General features: G+C 37.6%; 1 protein-coding gene across 3 annotated transcripts in view; it reads left to right on the top strand.

Annotated features, from left to right (window-relative positions):
- Positions 1 to 18,637, top strand: part of LOC112144671 (SRY-box transcription factor 13) — a 59,984-nt gene that overhangs the window by 12,165 nt on the left and 29,182 nt on the right. For 2 of the 3 annotated variants that reach the window (XM_024269334.2, XM_024269333.2), the window contains exon 1: positions 13,551 to 15,602. The exons of the other annotated variant lie outside the window; for it this stretch is intronic. In XM_024269334.2, coding sequence (XP_024125102.1) covers positions 15,529 to 15,602 — 74 coding nt within the window. In that variant the 5' untranslated portion in view covers positions 13,551 to 15,528. Of the gene's footprint in view, positions 1 to 13,550; positions 15,603 to 18,637 lie in introns of those variants that run through there. 3 annotated transcript variants of the gene reach the window in all.

Raw genomic sequence — 18,637 nt, 5'->3', positions numbered from 1 at the left:
TCCTCAAAAAAGACAAAAGTTGACCAAACAGGATTCTTCTCACGCAAAGATCCTATCTTGAATCAGAGTGACACATCACACAACACCTTTTTTATCTTTGAAGTTTTAATCTGGTCTTCATCTTCTTTCATGGAACATAAATCTTTTTTAAAAAGTATGTTTTGATTAAATGCTTTTAGAAAATACGCTTTTAATTCTAAATTATTTTACTTAGAATTTTCTAATGCTTTCTCAAATGCTTTTTTTATGCCATTTTCTTTAAACCGTCTGAGTTTTTCTATTGTAGTATTGAAATGTTTTTCTCAAAAGGCCTCAAATGCATGCTGTAAAAACAAAATATATTTTAAAGAAAAGAATGAGTACATAGTGCTGCATGTTTCAAATGAGTATTTTCAATTTTGGGTTAACTGATGTTTGATGTTAACTGTTAAAAATGTAGCCATTAACTATCCTATATTCCTTGTGCTCTCTAAAATAATAAAATAAAAAATTTGGAAAAAAAAAAAAAGTTCAGCCCATTTTCTTGAGGGGTCCAGATGACCTGTCCTATGCATGTAAACATACATGTAAAACATGTAAACAGGCCTAGGTTAGCACAAGGGTTAATCTTTAAAAACAAGATTATTTGATAAATATAGACAGCACTCACAAATGCGGCTGTAAAAAGACACTTTCAATAGTCTGAGTATAAACTACTAACCTAAAATATTAGTATCAAAGCTTTACAAAAAGGAAAAAAAAAAAATTGAAAACTTAAAGAAACTCAAAGGTGCTTTTTAAAAAAAAAAAAGTATTCTGGAGATTTTGTTGCACTTCTAAAATATGTATGTATTTTCCGCACTATAAGGCGCAGTTAAAAGCCTTAACTTAAAAAAAAAAAAACAAAATAATAGTGCGCCTTATATTCAGAGCACCTTATGCAGTATATGGATTAATTGTGATTGTGCTTACTGATGTTGAGGTGATTTTTGACAGGTACACGCTCTCTTTAAAAATGTTTTTTATGAGTTGCAAACATAGTAGAATGTTATCATACGCGGCTAATATATAGCGGTGTTCGACTGTGTTTTTTTAATGTGTTGACTTTGCCTAGTAATTGTAACTTGTTTTATTTTATTTATTTTTTTTAGTAGTGTCTATTTTTTACATGCTGTTAACAAGGTTTGGTCTTATTGTAAATACGCTAAAGCCGCTAACATGTAGCAATGTCCGACTGTGTTTTGTATTTTTTTTTACGTGTTGCTAACAAGGTTCAGGAGTTAACATAGTCACTGTCACATTTGTTTTAGCAGTATTTGTCAGTTTGTTTGTTTTTTTACATTACAAACAATGTTCGGAGTTACAGGTATTGTGAACACACTAGCATGGCTAACTTGTAACGTGTTATGAACAAGTTCAAGGGTCTGACTGACTTACAGGTTTATCTCTGACTCTTTTGCATCTATAATGCGTCATATAGTTCAGCGTGCCTTTATGAGACATGCATTTGAAAATATACCATTCATTGAGGGTGTGCCTCATAACCCGGTGTGCTCTAATGTGCAGAAACTACAGTAATTTGATTGTTTATGCAACATGTTGTCTTCATGGAATAACTTTAAACACAGTTACATTTTCAGTTATTTAATAATAAAGCAACTTCTTTTATTTGAAACCAGTACCACACTTGATTTGTTGGATAGTTGATGTATAAAGAAAATATAGGAAAACTAAGGGGTTCACAACCCTGTGGATATTTTCATAACTTCAATAAACGTTTCTTTCTAGTCCTCAATTAGTCGATTTCCCTTTTTTCCATCTTGGTTCATTTACTTCCTGTCGAGTTCACATCATGTATGTGTTCAGCACCATTACAAAGGGAATCTTCTTTGCGCATTTATACCTTCCTTGAACAATATTTGCATTTTTTTACATCATCTGTTTCAAATGACAACTTTTTGCAGCTGTTAGCAAGAACTGAAATCAGACATTAAATGAAAACATTCCTAGACAGAAAATAAATAAAGGCACAAAAAATACAAAAATAAAGTCTACTTTGGTTCTCTGAACTTAATAGAACCCAATGTAAGAAGAGGTAGTTTTGACTAAGTCTTTTATAAATTGAATCATCCATTTATCCAACTATTATCTATACCGGCTTAGTCCTATGTAGGTTACAGGGAGTCTCACACACACACACACACTCGAGTCATTAGTAAGCTGTGAGTACTGGTAACATTCTGACCGTGCCCAAATGCTGCACGGACGGGTGTGCACGATATGCAAGCACTATGCGACGCCCGTAGTTGCCCACACAAACTACACTGTCTAATTTCCTAATTTCTAACCATCATGCTGCGCACTCGTCACTCGAACTGCACAAACTGGTTTCTTGCGCACTGCGTGGGATTCAGGGGTCAAAGGCAGAAAAACTTTTATGATGTGTAAAGTCTCTTCTACTTAACCCTTCCTTGCCCTTATGTGTTGTTTAAGTGTTCACTACAATATTTTACCTGCAGCAAAAAAGCTGTTCACTTTGCTCTACGGGCTCAACAAGCAGACCACGACTTTGATACTTTGTGCCCATTTTCCAGTTTTTGCCCACAGACAGTTCATAACCACCCGTGAGGGCCGTTGAGACTACGGTTTAATACAGTTTTACTGTATAAGGGAATTTTGGTATTATAGTTTTAAATTAAACCAGCTGAACAATTCAAATTAGGAAAACAGTCAATTGTTTTTGTTAACTGAAATATGTCCGTAGAGCTTTTCTAAGTTCACTTAACTGTCCTTTTTGCCAGTAGAAAGTTTTTTTGTAAACCTAAATTGAACTCTTCCATAAAAGATTAACTGATGTGACCAAAAGCTCAGAACCGTCTGACCCTGCAGGAAGCAAACGGAGTAAATTGTCAAAATCCCATCAACTGTTAAACAAACAAACAAACTGTAGGTTGAACAATGTTGCCATGTTGTCCCGAAGGATCTGCAAGGATGAAAACATTTCTGTCTGACTCAGAAAAAATAACTTTACGAGAGATTTTTTTTTCTGAATCATGAGCAATTAGGAACATTTTTGCCTTGATTTTATTTAGTGGTGTTAACTGATAGTTGGTGGCACATTTGATGTTGGAGAAATGACCATGAAGTGTAAGATTTTAATAGCTCTTATGGGTTTAAATATGAAACTCAAATATGATCAAATAACTTTTTACAACATTTAAATGTGAACTAGTAGTTCTAACTGAAACAAAATTCCAGTTAAAATAATTTTCTTAAAATATTTCTAAAAGTTTTGTTTTGTAATTTAAAAAAAATCTGCTTCATTAAATTTGTTTTAATTTTTTTCCTTTATGAAACAATCACGTAGAGGTAAATAAGATAGATAAAACAGAGGCCCCGGGGCCCAAAATCCCAATGATTATTTTAATCATCAAATCCTCATTTTAATGGGACATTTTAATACCATTTTCATGGGCTTCTGTTTCCTTTTTTGATGAATTTGTAGTTTTGGGTTCTTGGGTAGATGGGCTTGTCTTCGGGTAGACAAATTAAGAAGAATTTAAGGAGTTTTAGTGAAGAAGTTAGAAAAGTTCTCAGCTTGGTTCAAGTTTTAGTTTGTTGCAGAATTTGTTGTTGCTGGATTTTAAGCATGTAAAAAAAAATTAGCAATACAACTTCTTTTATTGTTTAATCAAAACCATCCAGAGCATTCTGGTAAACCAGCAGGAGGGCAGCCCTCAAGTATTGACTTTGGATATCCCTAATGTAAAACATGAGCAGAATTATTTTATACGATCGTTTATTTACTAAATCAAGTTCATAGTGTCATAGGGTAATTGCTTTCTGTCTATATTTAGTATGTTTCGGTTTCCATGGTTGTTGAATGCTCATTGTGTTGGGTTTTTTCTGTACGTTTTTCCAAATAAATGTTTCATATGGAGGTCTTTTTCGTCAGTGAATGTGTAAATTGACACTTTTTGTCCGCAGCAAACAGAACAAAACCAAAGCAGATCTCTTGCACCGTGACCCAATTACAAGGGTTTCCATATGACTGGCAAAAAGTGTATGCTTATATAGCACTTTTCTTCTTTGGTTTAAGGCCCAGAGCGCTTTACAGTCACAGTCCCATTCACCCATGAGCACACACATTCACACTGATGGCGGCTCCGCTGCTGAACACTGGGTCCAACCGTAGCCACCAGGAGTTATGGTTAGTGTCTGTAAACTTTGACACATGAGCGAGCAAGAAATTGCACCTGTGATCCTCTGATCAGAGGTCGACCGCTCTTCCTCCGCACCACAGCCAACCCCTGAAGAACATGAAGTCCCACCTAAACAAGAGCAGAAACGCTTTTGTTGGGGACAGATCTTCAGACTCCCAGAGGATTTCAAAACCGTCTCAGAACCTGAGATGTTTAAGCTTACTTACCGTATTTTCCGGACTATAAGTCGCGGTTTTTTTCATAGATTGAATGTCCCTGCGACTTATACTCCAGTGCGACTTATATACGAATTTTTAACGAGATGAGATATGGACCATAAGTCTAGAGTGCCCTTTTATGGTGATCTATGCAATTACTTTATTTACTTCAGTTATTCAGACGTGACACAGAGGACGAAGAATTTAAGGGATTTAGTGATATGGAGTGAGATTGCGTGCAATTAATTACAGTAAAGATACAAAGTTGATGAGTTCTTGAGGCTATAGTTAAATAAAACTGTTATGTTATATAAATGCTACACCTTTTCGTTTTTTTCATGATGCTAATATGTGAATATGTGTTGACACATATTCAGCCTGTTTTCTATTCACTTATGAATGTTACAACTTACCTTCCAGGATGATGTAATATCGTTTTTTTCCAACCAGTTTGTAAAATAAATTACTTGAAAAAAATGCGACTTATACTCCAGTGCGACTTATGTATGGTTTTTTCTTCTTCATTATGCATTTTTTGGCCCCTGCGACTTATACTCCGGTGCGACTTATAGTCCGAAAAATACGGTAAATAGATTTACAAATGTAGGACACAGAACACAATGAATGTTAGAATGTTGTCCAAAAATATTAAAATACAGTTGTAACTCGTTTATTGGAGAAGTTGTGTTCTGAAAATAACCCATGAAATTATAAATGTACTAAGACTGTCAGACTCCTCACTGCAAACTTTATACCCTTTTATCCCCGACAGACAGGAACATTTACAGACTTTTCTCTCTTGTTTAAACTCTCAAAGTCCAAACCTTCATTAATAAAATTAGGTCCAATTCCAATATCATAGAATGAAAACAAAGAGCTGGTTGCAATTGAAGATTTATGCAGATTTGTCAAACTGAACGCTGACATGGAGGAGAGTAATTAACAATGGTCTATACTCAAACAGGGCACAGAGCAAAAAACATGTGTAAAGAAAGAAAAAGGCATTAAAAATTTCACAGAAAAAAAATCTGTTAAAAGGTGAACTGCAATATAGCGAAGGACCACGGTATTTTTAAAAAATGTGTTGCATCAACAGAACAAATTGGAAGCAGGGCAGGACAAAAATATACATTTCATTCCGACTTTGTCATCTCCATTTTTCACTTCATGATATCGGTGACGTCATATCCGACATTTAGCAAAGCGAAAGAAAACTAATGAGCTTTTAAAATCCAGGAGATTAGAAAGTAGGAGACTACTTTAGTAGTTAGAGATTAGGGGGTAATTCGAATATTTCCAGTGTCTTCAAATTTGGATGACACTCTGACTTTATGATGTCCTCAATAGTTGCCGGTCAGCTAGCATGTAGCTGCTAGCACTCAGAAATACAGAACACCATCTGTTTAATTTAAAAAGGTTAAACTTAAACAAAAAACAATTACTTCCACGTAAATGGAAGCTTCTGTGCTTCAAAGAACACCAGGTGAAGAAAAGCCAGACGCACAACACCGTCGCAGCGGAAGGCTTTGCATCCCTCCGCCGCGAGGGTTAGCCCTCAAGATAACCATTCCGCACAACCCTACCTGTACCTTCAAATGCCTGTGCAAGTTTAGGGGAAGGGAGAGTCGCAGGGTTAGGGAAAGAATTCTGATTCAGCCGATGTCCTAGAAAACAACTTTTTTTGGTCTGGAAATGGCATAATCATACTTACACGATCACTAGGAACACTTTGAAAATAGATCAAAACATGATCAGAGTGGGACTTTAAGTTTGACTCAAATTAAGCAATGTTGTTTTTAAGGGGTTCAGTATCGCTTCTGACTGGGGAGTTTCCAATGCTGCATTTGTAGGCTCCTGTGGGGAGCTCAGCTCTCAGCTCTGTGGCGTTACGGCTCACTTAGCCATGCTCCCGTCATTGTGAATGGCTCTCTCAGTAACGCCCGAGTCGGCGGAGTGTGCCTTGATTTATTTCCCTGCCTGGTCCTATTTTGAAGGCGCTCTTCATCCTGTGTGAGGTCGGTGTGCGTGAGGCCCGGAAGCGTGTCATTACGCCGGGCTGCGCGGCGCTTTTAGACATGACCTCCAGTGTATTGGAGCTGGTTAAGACCCCAGTTTCTTCAGCGCCGGCCTCCTGCGGAGCCTCAGCGCAGACCTCAGCAAAAAAAAAAAAAAATCACCTGTTGTGCTCCTTTTGCTCAAAAGGGGGTTTCCATAGAAACGTCTTCAGAGCTGTGGCCCCCTTGGTCTATAAGACCCTCAACAAATAAAGACCCCCCCACCCCCCCCGGACATGCATCACCACTCCCAACCCCACCATGACCATTACCAACTCTTGAAAACACACACACAGCGCTGATGCGGGCGCTCTCAAAAAGCAGCAGTAAATGGAGTGGGGGGGTTTAAAGTGTGCCGGGCTAGAGGAGGGAGCACATTGTGCGAGTCGGGCCTCCTTTGTCTGAGCTACCCTGAAGGAGCAGGCGCTAGAATAAAGGAGGGGGGCTTTGTGAAAGAAAAAAAGTGGCCTTCAAATACATCCTTTCTTCTCTTTCTCTTGTTCTATCTCTTTATTGGGAGTGTGTTTTGTCTTCTCTCCCCGCACATCGCCTCCGCCTCCTCCTCCTCTCTGATAAATGCCACTGTAGCCTTTCGCTTGCTGCCACAATAGACGACCTGTTTCAGAAAGGAGGAGGGGAGGAGGGAAAGAGGGATGAGAAGGAGGCCGGCTGCTTTTTAACCTGAGCAGAGGAATAAAGGGGCTGGAGTCCTCTCCTCCTCTCGTTTCTCCCTCCTCTGAGTCTTTGTGAGGCCGCAGTCGTGTCATCGGCCCTTTTTACATCTTATTTAGAAAAGCTTTCGAGAAGGACAAGGAGTGGTCCGACAGAGCGGATTATGAAATGTCCCATGCAGGAGACTCGATCTCTCATCTGCTTGGTTCCGTCCTGTTGTAAACTGAGGCTAAACAAGCATTTTGAGGCCGTTTACTCTGTGGATATATCACCTTTTTCCTTTTAAAATTAAAACAATTTTGCCCTTATGTTAGCTAATGTATTAAAAACGGTCAGGAATGACTGATTTGTTTTTAAAAAGTCACAAAAAGGGCAAAAACTTCACTTTGATTAAACATAAATTAAGTCATGAAAAATGTTTTCACCCTCCCAGACAGGCTTTGTTGAAAAACATTATTTCCAACCTAAGATAAAAAACTTAAAACTTTACATGCGTATATACTAATATGTTATAAAACATGACTGAATAGATCATGCTGCAATTTCAAACTCCACCTATAGGGGGCAGTAACTACAAAAATGCATTCAATTTGTCAGAAAGCAATAGAAGAACTAGCCCTGAGTGTCAATTCCATTCCCGTATGTCTACTTAAATGGATAATAAAATATAGCTTCTAAAATTTTGTTGTCAAACTCTAGACAGTGTTAAATTCAAATTCAGAATGAGACAAAAACCAAAAATATTAAGTTGTGGATAAATTCAAGTGGGAAGCTTTTTGGTTTACTCATTACGTTCGTTTTTTTTTTTTTTTTCATAACTTGTTTTTTGTGTCATTTTTAATAATCTGTGTTACTTAATTGGCTCACAGAAATCAAGCTCTGTTTACGACATAAGTTTTTCTGATTGTATTTTGCAGATTTCAGGTGAATGTACAAGAATTACGAGTTTCCCATGAGCAATCCATAAAACTTTCATCTGACTTATGATGACTGAATTTATTTAGGGCTGGGTTGAAAAAAGTCAATTAATCGATTTGAATAGATTTAAGCTTAATAGAGCAATGATCAATTCACAAAAGATATAAATCGATTTAGCACATAAAGCTTTATGTAATGTGTATTGAACGTTAGCGTCAACTGAATTTCCCATTGGACGGCTAATGCTAAAGCTTGGTCGACCAATAAAATACATCGCTGACTATATGAACATATTTATTTACTTACAGGCGTTAATTTTTTAAACTCTTTTAAAGAAACAAATTTTAAAGTAACTTTTTGTGGTCTAAAACTTCGTTTTTCCCATCATACTGTTGTCTTCTTCTTGAATTAAGTGTACTTCTATAGAGCGATCGCCACCTAGTGGCCAAACTGAAACGTCCTCCAGGAGAAGCAGAACAACGTTTACAATGTTAATGATCTGAAGATTTTTGTTAGAACTTCTTTAGAGAATCCATGTAACACTGTATGATGTTAACAATCTCATTATTTCACGAATACATTTTGCAATATTTGAACTGTATCAGATTGATATAAATATGTTTGGATTACATAGCAGATTTTTTTATGTATTTTTAAACAAATGTATAGAAATGTGTAAACTTAAAATTGAATTGAAAAATCCAAGGAATTGAAAAAAAAAATCTAAATCGAATTGATTCAGGCTCTTGTGAATCAAATAGAATCGTTTCAAGAAATTATAACCGATACCCAGGCCTACATTTATTTCCAGCTGTGAAAATAAAAAAAATACGTATGTCTTTGCTTTGATGTAGATGGTAAAGTAAGGTCATTTTAGAACCTAAGTGGTTTGATGCATGTTTGCTTCCAGTAGGGATTTAAGGGAAAAGTCAATTTGGAAATATATCATGATAGTTCATTTGGAGTTATACTTGTATCAACTTAAAATGCTGACCAAAAATATTTAATTAACTATTTATGAGCAAACATAGTTCAGCATCTCACTTTTGTTTTCCACTTAAACCTCCAATTAACCGCTAGTTGGCAGCACAGTACACTAACCCTCTTTGAGCAGCTCTACACTGCGATCAAAACAAGATCGTGTGAGAACCAGCTTGTGTTAAATGATCAGTCAGCCTCGCAGTTTTTGTTGTTATGAGACATGTACTACATAGTTTTTTTCTTAAGATGGGTATCGAACTGAAACTCTGTACCACATTGCTGTTAGTTTCATAACAAAATGAAAGCACCATGAATTTGCTTGGGTAAAACCAATATGTATGTGCAATACAGTTGCAGTGCTTAACATTGTGATCATTAAATAAAAGGAATTTTACCATTTTATTGCAATGAAAGCCGTATTAATATTCAGGTGGAGGCGTTTTAGTTTCTTAGTCATACTCTTTAAAAATAACAGTAAAAAAATAGTTCTGTCTTAGAATATATCATGATATGTGCATCGCAAGGTGTATCATATCGCCAGACTCTTGTCAAGACACATCCCTAGTTTACAACGTCTTTTTTTTTTTTTCTAAGTTTTTATGCAATTTTTAGAGAAAAATCGAAATACCTCTCATTTTCTAGGATAGTTTCTGCAGAGATGCAGTACTTCATCAGAGATTCACCTCTGACATGTAGGCGGGATTATTGTAATGGTGCATCCCCACCCCCCTTCCCTTCTCTGTTGCAGAGCGGAGCAGGGAGCTTGTGGCCAGAGTATTTTCTACCTCAAAATTAAGCTCTTTTTCATATAGACTTTTTTTCTTCTGCTCCTGATTCACAAGATTTTAAAAATCAAAGATATACTTAGAAATGCACTTTTAAGCTTAATTTAAAAAATAAATGTCCTCCATCATGCTGAAAAAGTCACAAGTTAAAAACACAATTTTCATTCATTTTTAAATAACTTTCCTCAACAATTTGAAAGTTTTTTCTAAACTTGTCCTGAACAGTTGTATATAAAGTCTCTGAGATTTACAAAGTGTGGGAAATGAAGTTGCAACTGAGTTTTACAAACAAGTCAAGAATACATCGCAACACTTAAAAGAAAAATTTGGGAAGCATCCTAACTTATCCTGTTTTTTAATCCATGCCAAATAAGAAAGCTTTGGTTTATACTTTTAGTGATACAATTTTTGCTCACTTTAACAAAAAAAAAGAGAAAAAAAAAACTGTTGTGCAAAAAGGGAACCTTGATGTAGCGCAGCCCTCAGAGATGATATATGGCCAGAACTAACTGAAATGAAGACGGATGTAAAGTTGAAGGAAGTCGACTTAGTGACTCAGATCCAACCAACCCCCAGAAATTCTGAACCGGAAGCATCTTCAAAGCAAATGTTTTTCATGACTGCAGAGGTTTGTCATCAGTTTGCAATCCTTTATTATCAATCACGGGTTATTTCTCCAACGCCTAAAGCAGAAAAAAGACAAATAACTTGCAGCCTGAGTCATGTTTTGTTGATAAAAAGAGCATGCTGGAAGAACAGATGATCTGGAGAACGCTCCGGCTCGGTGCTTTTGCTCAAGAAACAGAGAATGTTGTCTGAGGTGAGTCATGCAGTTCACGGCGAGTCCTCGATAAATCCTGCACAGATAGTGGTGGCGTTTGGATGAACGTGGAGTTGGTGATCATTAATCCAGCTATCTAAAGACTATGGAAATGCAGAAATGTGAGCAACTGCCAAAAAAGAAGAATACAAACTGGCGCCTCAATTAGTGCACAAGTGGAGCAAGTGGAACCTGTTGTGTTGGTTTGTAGTGTGGCGGCAGATAACATTGTTGCCAGAATGGAAAAATTACACCGACATCAATCCTTTTTATTGTTGAAAGCTGCTTCTGTGTCAAAGGAATGCGTTAGAAGTGATTATCTCGGCCTCTTGAAATGTTTCCAGGCATATCTGTGAACATGCCTGCATTTGAATCCTCCTGGATGTATCTTGATATTTGAATTTATGTTCATACTAAATGCATGTTTGAGATTAAAAATATAAAAAAGGAGGTGGTAAGTAATGTTTTAGTGGCAGATAGTGGAATAAGGTTTTGGATAACTTCGGAAAAAAAACGTTTTTTATTTGCACAGGCCACACCCACTTTACAAACTCTCCTACAATTGTTCGAGCATGTTTTGTTGTATTGCTCTAAATGTTTCAGTGGTTTATTTTTGGTTTGGCAAGAGCACAAAGAGTTTTTAATAACAGTCAAGTCGAAAGTAGTTTGTCATCAGCAAAAAAGAAAAAAAGGATTTTCCTTGGAATTGTGGGAACGGCGATTAATCTGGCGTCACCAAAAGTTTTCAACAACACTTTTAGCTTAATCCTTGTTTGCATTAAGATATGGATGCTATCTCTACAACAACCTTTGTGTTATTCGTTGCAGGAATTTTGCAAAATTTGTGTTTTGTTTTTGCTCCACAAACTTTCAAGAAGTTACTGTACTTTTCTCACCAAATACTTCAAAGAAGACCTTCTCATGTAACATGCATTTTGCATTGTGTTCCATTATTGTTTTGTTTGTTGGTTTTAATTTAAATTGCGCAAAGAACCTTTCACCTTAACTCCGTAAAGTTGTGTGAGTCAACATCATCATGGAATTCTCTTTTTCACATCTAGTTTAACCTACAGATGTTTGAAAATTGGGACTGAAGGGTTGTGTAGTGGTTCGCACTCTTGCCTCATAGCGTGGAGGTCTTGGTTCAAATCCTGCTTGGGGAACCGTCCAAAAGTATTGTTAATAGGTTATACGGTGGTCCTAAATTGTATCTGTGATTGATTGTGTGGCCTATGTCAGACTGGCGACCCATACAGGGTGTACCCCCCCCCCCCTTTGCACAACAGTTGGTGGGACAGGCTCCAGCATCCTTGTGACCTCAAAAGGAATCCGGGGAGTTAAAAAGAAATTGGTGGATAATGGTATACAAATGGTAGACCCAACAAGCAGCACCTTTCTTAACTGAAAAATATCTAAATTGGGCCACAAAACCGACACAATAATTGCAGCAAAAAATTTCCTTATTTAACTTCACATTATCTGATTTTTGTTACTGTTGGGAAGAGTCATTTGCACATAAATTGAAGTAGTTTTTCGTCTTGCTCCGCCAAAACAATTTGAACACTGCCAAGCTACATCCACACCAGTCTCAAGAACACGCATTCATGCAGATACTTTCAGTGAAAAGACTATAAATGCAGGAAAATGCGCCTTTCGGCCTACTGTGTTCAAAACCCTTGGGACCATGCATTTTTGGGTTCAAAATACAAAACATGCAGCCATTGCATTGTACATTCACAGTTTAACTAGTTGAACTTTGACCAATCAGGGACTCAGATTTAGTAGGGATGTATGGATTGGTCTTTTATTTTCTAGATTGGATTAGAGATTGTTTATTTCAAGCAATCAAGAAAAAAAAATAATTCATGTACAATATAATCATTTAACAAAAGCTTACATCCATAAAGACATATAAACCACAGGATAACTAAAATATAGATTGCCTGAAAGGGAGTGGGAGGATGCGAATTTACAGAATCCCACCCTGCAATTATGGAGTAAAGCTGTGAAAGAAAAAGCCTGGAGTAAGATTAGAGAGATTTGCACCACGTTGACCTTTTGCATTAAGCGTCATCCAACTGTGACTACATGCGTTGGTATTGGATAAAGACAGTCCAGTGTGAACACAATGTGCTAAAAGTGGGTTCAAGAACCCACATAAAGCGCATCACATGCCCAGTAAGTATGTAGCATCACATTGGAGATCTTCTATGAATATTTCAAACCCTAAAGTGTTACCATTTAGCTTAAGTTAATATGAAACTAAGAATAATTCTTGTAGTGTAAATGAGGTTTGCTTTCTAAAATTCTTCAAGATTTGATGGACAAAATAACCACAGTAGCCTCTTCCTTTGGTGGTTTAAGCGGCGGATGTTGGTCTCATTGGTTGAGAGTCATGAGGATGAAGTAGACCGTTCAACTGGATGTTTGTGTGTTGCGCCTGGGCAGTGGGTATGCTTCCAAAGGGGAAGTCCCCAAAGAGGAAAAGAGGAGTAAAAGCAGTCTTTGTGATGTCTCTATCAGTCAATCACAGAGCCGGAGTTCCTAACAGTGGTCTTTGTACCACAAACTGGACGAACAACAGCAGCTTATCGGGGGCTTGTAGCAGTCTGTCCCCACAAACCTTCGGGAAAAAAAAAAAAAAAGCAAAAAAGGAATCAAACGCTAATTGAAAAACTCCTTCTGTTTCCTTGATGAGCTTATTCTTTGGACGGAGCACAATGGTTCAGTACTCTTGAGATCAAAAGGCCAAAAGAACAGAGAGAGGAAGAGAGGAAAGAAAAGAAAGGGAGGCTTTTGTGTCTCAAGTCCTGAGGGCTCATTCTCTAATGAGACCGAGGCAAGGAAGCTCTTCTGAAGAGCTGTTTGCCTGTTCATTTCCTATATATGTTTATGAAAACTCAACGAACCAAGATTCATATCTTTTAGCCTTAATTTGAGTTAAATGTTTGAACTTTCCTTTGATATCTTTTAGAAATGTTTAGCAAAAAGCTCAAATAATCTATGTGGTTCCGTTTAAACTAATCTTTTTGTTCATATTCATTCTTAAAAAATTCTTGCCATCAGCCCTAAAATTGTCTGTGATACTCTCTCTTTTAATCATTTCTTTAAAAACAAAATATTTCTCTATAGTTACAAATTGATCCAAAACTTAACAGAATGAATTGAATTACTAGCAAAAACAGGCTCTACACTGTTTTCAAATGTATTTATTTATTTTCTTTTTGGGGTTTTCTTAAAAATAACACAGATTACTATTATGAATTTACAGATAATTAAAAAATATATATTTTTTAAGATGTCATTCAGTCGATTCATGAACTCTTTTGAAAACATTTTAAAACTTCCTGGTTACATAGGGAGGATTTGAACTCAAGGTTTAGGGATTTGCATAAGCTTTCCAAATGTGTTCATGCAAATTAAAAGAAAATTTGTCATGAAACTTTCAGAAAGTTGTACTTTCTGTGATGTTTTCTGAATGAGCATAACTGTTTGCACGTTCGAGTGATGGCTTTTGGAAGGGATTCGTGTGTCCTGACCCGAAGAGGTGTTTCTCGGGGAACAATTGCCTGCTTAGTTTACCCCTTCTGCGCCGCCTCATTTCAACCTTTTACGAACAGCCAAGTCACATAAATTCATCACCTAGATTAATAAAACCATAGACAAAAAAAAAAAAAAAAAAATTGAATCTGTTTGTGAATAAATTTTGTCCCATATCTCCTATATTTTTATCTTGGGAAATCAACAAATTTAATAATCAATTGAAAACTAAATAATACTCATCCTTTTAGACTAGAAACATGGCTTGGACTTGTGACCACAAAACTAAAATCTTGATATGGATTTAGGGTTGGAGACTTGACATTGATGTGGACCTGGCCCTTCAAGACTCCAGACCCAACTTGGACTTTTTATTAGAAACTAGAAGCGTTACATAGATTTATAGTTGAAGACATGAAATCTGACTTGGTACTTCCCCTAAAGACTTGACGTCTGACTTGGACTTGTGATCATAAACTTGAGGTTTAATATTGATTTAAATACTTCCGATTTGACTTAGATTTGCCCCTTAAAGACGTGAGGCTTGACTTGGATGTGTCATTGTAAACTGAAGTTTAAAATGAAATTGTGGTTGGATACATCAAAGCTGACTCGGACAGTGTTACCTTAATAACTTGAAGCCCAATTTGGACTTGTGATCAGACACTAGAGGTCTAAAACTTTAAATCTGATTTAGATTTGCCCCCTTAAGACTCACAGCCTGACTTGGACTTGTGAAATTTGCCCAAGTTGCTGTTAGTATGGCATTAGTATGGTATGCTTTGATGGAATTCAAACTGCAAGTGGAAATGAAATATTTTTCTATCGAAGCTTAGCTGATTAAAAAAAAAAATGAACAGAGAGGAATCTATTTATTAGTAATTGCGGTTTTGTGGTTTAATGTCTCTCAGTTGTCATTGGAGGAAAAAAGTCACGCTAACATTACAATGGTGTCTGATTATATCTCATTCTGTTTCCGCGTGAAATGTTATTTCCCTGCATCTACAATACCTCTCTGATGTTATTCTAATCTCGCAGTCACATATCCAGAAAAGCATGACTGAGGATAAAGCCGACTTTGTTGGAAAGCAGCAGCAAAGGCTCTTATCGCGCTGCTATCACACCTGTTGGTCGGCTGATGCGTATCGTGCGTGCCTCTGCCCCAGTCAGGGTCACCTGCAACATCATGCTAATTATGCAAATGAAGCTCCTGTTTGGTGGGACTTGAAGAGGCGCTTTGTACTTTCCCTTTTGAGATGAGAGATGGCTGGTAGGGGTGGGTTGGTGGAGGGGGTGGCTGGGTCAGAGGTAACAGGAGAGTAGAAAAGGCAGGCGTTGGAGGCAAGGAAAGCAGTCACTATGACCTGTTTCAGCAGCGCTCTTGCACTCAGGCAGAGCTTTTGGAATTTTTCGCGTCCCATCGGTCCAACCAGGTCAGTACAGAGGACTAGATTTTCCAAAGCATTCAAGCTTAGATGGTAAAGTTGATGTCAGGACATTTGTAATCTGGATTTGCCCTTGATTTTTCACACGTGAATGTTAAAGAACCAGATTAGTCAAGGATGGATTGATCTTAAATGTTTTTTTAATGCTTTGTCTGAGTGACATTTCAGTTTGCTGGAAGCTCAGGTGTTGATGAACCAGAGCCATGCCCGGCAGCTGCAGGAAGCTGGACTGTTTTATTATCTCTGAGAAATTTTTTTTTTTACATTTGTTTAGATGTTGGTCCATGCCTGTCCTGACATGACAGTACAGCAGGTTGTGAAAAGTTTCTGCTATCTGTCACGAAACGCCACCGATGTTTGAGAAACGCTTCTTGGTCTTGGGTAACGTGTGATGGAGTTCATTGAAAATATGAAAAAGGTTGTGTTTGTGTTTTTGAGACATTCCTGGAGTTGTCATTCTCAAGTTTAACAATGCAAATGTTTTTATTTGTATGTCTTCATGCACGCCTACTGAGAAAGGCTCCTGGCACTTACCCTCCACCTATTGTGCACTCTGCTATTTTACCTCAGGCAATAGTTATAAACCAACAAAGATTACATGAATGCAACTTGTCAGGTGGGGGAAGGCAGAAAAAAACTTTCTTAAGAGGAAGAGTAAGCAAACAAAAGAGGTAAAGAAAGACAACAACAGAGACGATTAGTGTTGCCAATCCCCCAGGGGCTAAATGTACGCTTTTACATGTTACAGCCTGTTGGATAACTGACGACTTTGTGTTAAGTGTTTCTCCTGTCGTGGGAAGTGTAACGTTTCAAAAGGCAGGAGCAGATATTTTTCTGAGGACAAAAAGATGTTCTCCCTGTCCACTGTCTTCCTTCGACTTGATCCGTTGTGACAGGAATGCTCAACTATCAGATCATGAGTGGAGCAGCAAGACCCCACTGTAAGTCTGTCCTATTACACGCCGCGCATCTCATATTTGGTACGTCTCCTTAACTTACAGCAGATATGAAGTCGCACGTGCAGTGACTTGACGATTTGTTTCTAAGCTCTTGAGCTTGACTCAAAGTGCCTTTTTTCTTGTTTTTGGTCCCATGTCATATTTGTGTGGCAGTAATGTGTTCATGGTTGTTTCGGTGATTTTATGGCCTTTTTTTTTTCTTTTAAACTTAACTCTTTCATTTTTTGCTGAGCTCAAAGTCTTAACTTCTCAATAAAACGCACAACTTCACCACCTCAAATGAAGACACTAAAGACGCTAAATCACTGACAATGTGATTTATGACCAAAGACGTGAGACTTGACTTCAACCTGCTGCTAACAGGCATGAAACCCATTTAGTATTCCACCTTAAATTTTAAAACCCTGACTTGGGCCTAAGCTAGATTGGAAACTTGACTTGGATTGGCCCTTTTAGGACATGGACCTCAACCCAGTAGAGGGTTGAGGTTCATGGGAGCACAGACATGAAATTTTACAACTTTATTTATTCAAGACTTTAAACTGACTTGGAAATTTTGCCAAAATCAAAAAGCTTGACCTGGACTTCAGCTTCTAACACTCAAACTATAGCTCAGACACTCAAAACTGAGGTCAGACTTGTGAGGATAGATCTGAGACTGTACTTAGACTTAGGTTAAAATATTTGGGAACACTTTATACCAAGATTCCTTAACAAGATTTATTAAGAAACATTAATATGTTAATGGGGTGTTAGTAAGATAGTTATTAGCACAATAAGCTGAATAAGGTTTATTAAAATGCTTATTAGGTTTAATTAATATCAAAAGGGAGACCATTGTCTACAAAGGTTATATTAATAAACTGCTTACAAACTTAATCTATTAACTATCTTGGTCAACATTATATTTAGTGTTTTGGCAGTACCTCATCTTAAGTGTTACCAAAGATTTTAAATGCGACTTAAACCTCTTTCAGTAGTTAAGTCAATGTGAACTTTCTCCTCTAAGAATTGTCACATGTCACATTGTCACATGTCACTCTAGCTCTGTGACTGAACTTGACTAGTCTCTTTCGACACTTGAGGTTTAACTTGAGCAACAGATTACTGTACCTGAAGTAAAGGTTTGGATTTATCACAAAATTTTTAGTCTCCACTGAAGTTGTCTTTAAAGTTATTTGCTACATAGCTGCTAGATGGTAAATCTGTTTTTTTTTTTCTTGCATCGAGAACTTTACTGTGTGATTTCTCCGTTTGTTACATTCGACAGAGTATTGGGATCAATTTATAAAACTTGTTTTTTTTTTTGACATTAAATCTTATAATTTTTTGAGAAAAATGTCACAACTTCTAAATTACGAGAATCAAGTTGTGCATTTAAGTACATGTAAGTCGTAGGCTAAATTCAAATTTAAAGGCCTCGTGCAGTGGCAAATTTTTTTTTTAAATTTAGAAAGTCAATGGAACTTGGAAAACGGATCTGATAAAAATATTCACTTAAAATGATCCAGCGCGGTTTTATTGATCATTTTATGGTCGTGCACAGCTTCAAATTTGGGCGATAGGTGGTGATGGGCGGGGGCTGCGCGTGACGTCACTTCAGGGATCCCAGAGTGTAAACAACAATGGCGGACGATTTGAGAAGCGACATAGACCACGATTTAGCGGATATTTCTTTGGATGAAGGTGATGAGCCTTCATCAAACACGGGAATTTTAACGACACAGGGTTCGGAGGGTGTACAGCCCTACCAGTTTGAACCGGAGGTTTCCTCATCTGAGGATACAGGGGCTTCGGATGGCGATGGTGAAAGCTCATACAGCGATGGCGGGGAGAAGACGATAAAACTGGACTATTTAGAGGAAGTAAAAGTCATAACAAAGTTTCCGTAGGTGAACCTGCGGAAGGATCATTACTGGAAAAGGAAAGGCGCCGCCGTGGAGCGTCCTTTGTCGTCCTCCTCCAGCCGCCCCCTTCGGGTCCGCCGCTGTCGCCGCCGAGGCGGCCCGCGCGGGCTGCCGCGGACGAGGGTCAGCTGCTGCTGATGCTGCGGCGACGGGTGGG

This window comes from Oryzias melastigma, linkage group LG5 (genome assembly GCF_002922805.2).
Source record: "Oryzias melastigma strain HK-1 linkage group LG5, ASM292280v2, whole genome shotgun sequence".
Taxonomy (NCBI): Eukaryota; Metazoa; Chordata; class Actinopteri; order Beloniformes; family Adrianichthyidae; genus Oryzias; species Oryzias melastigma.
This window is presented reverse-complemented; position numbering and strand designations above follow the sequence as displayed.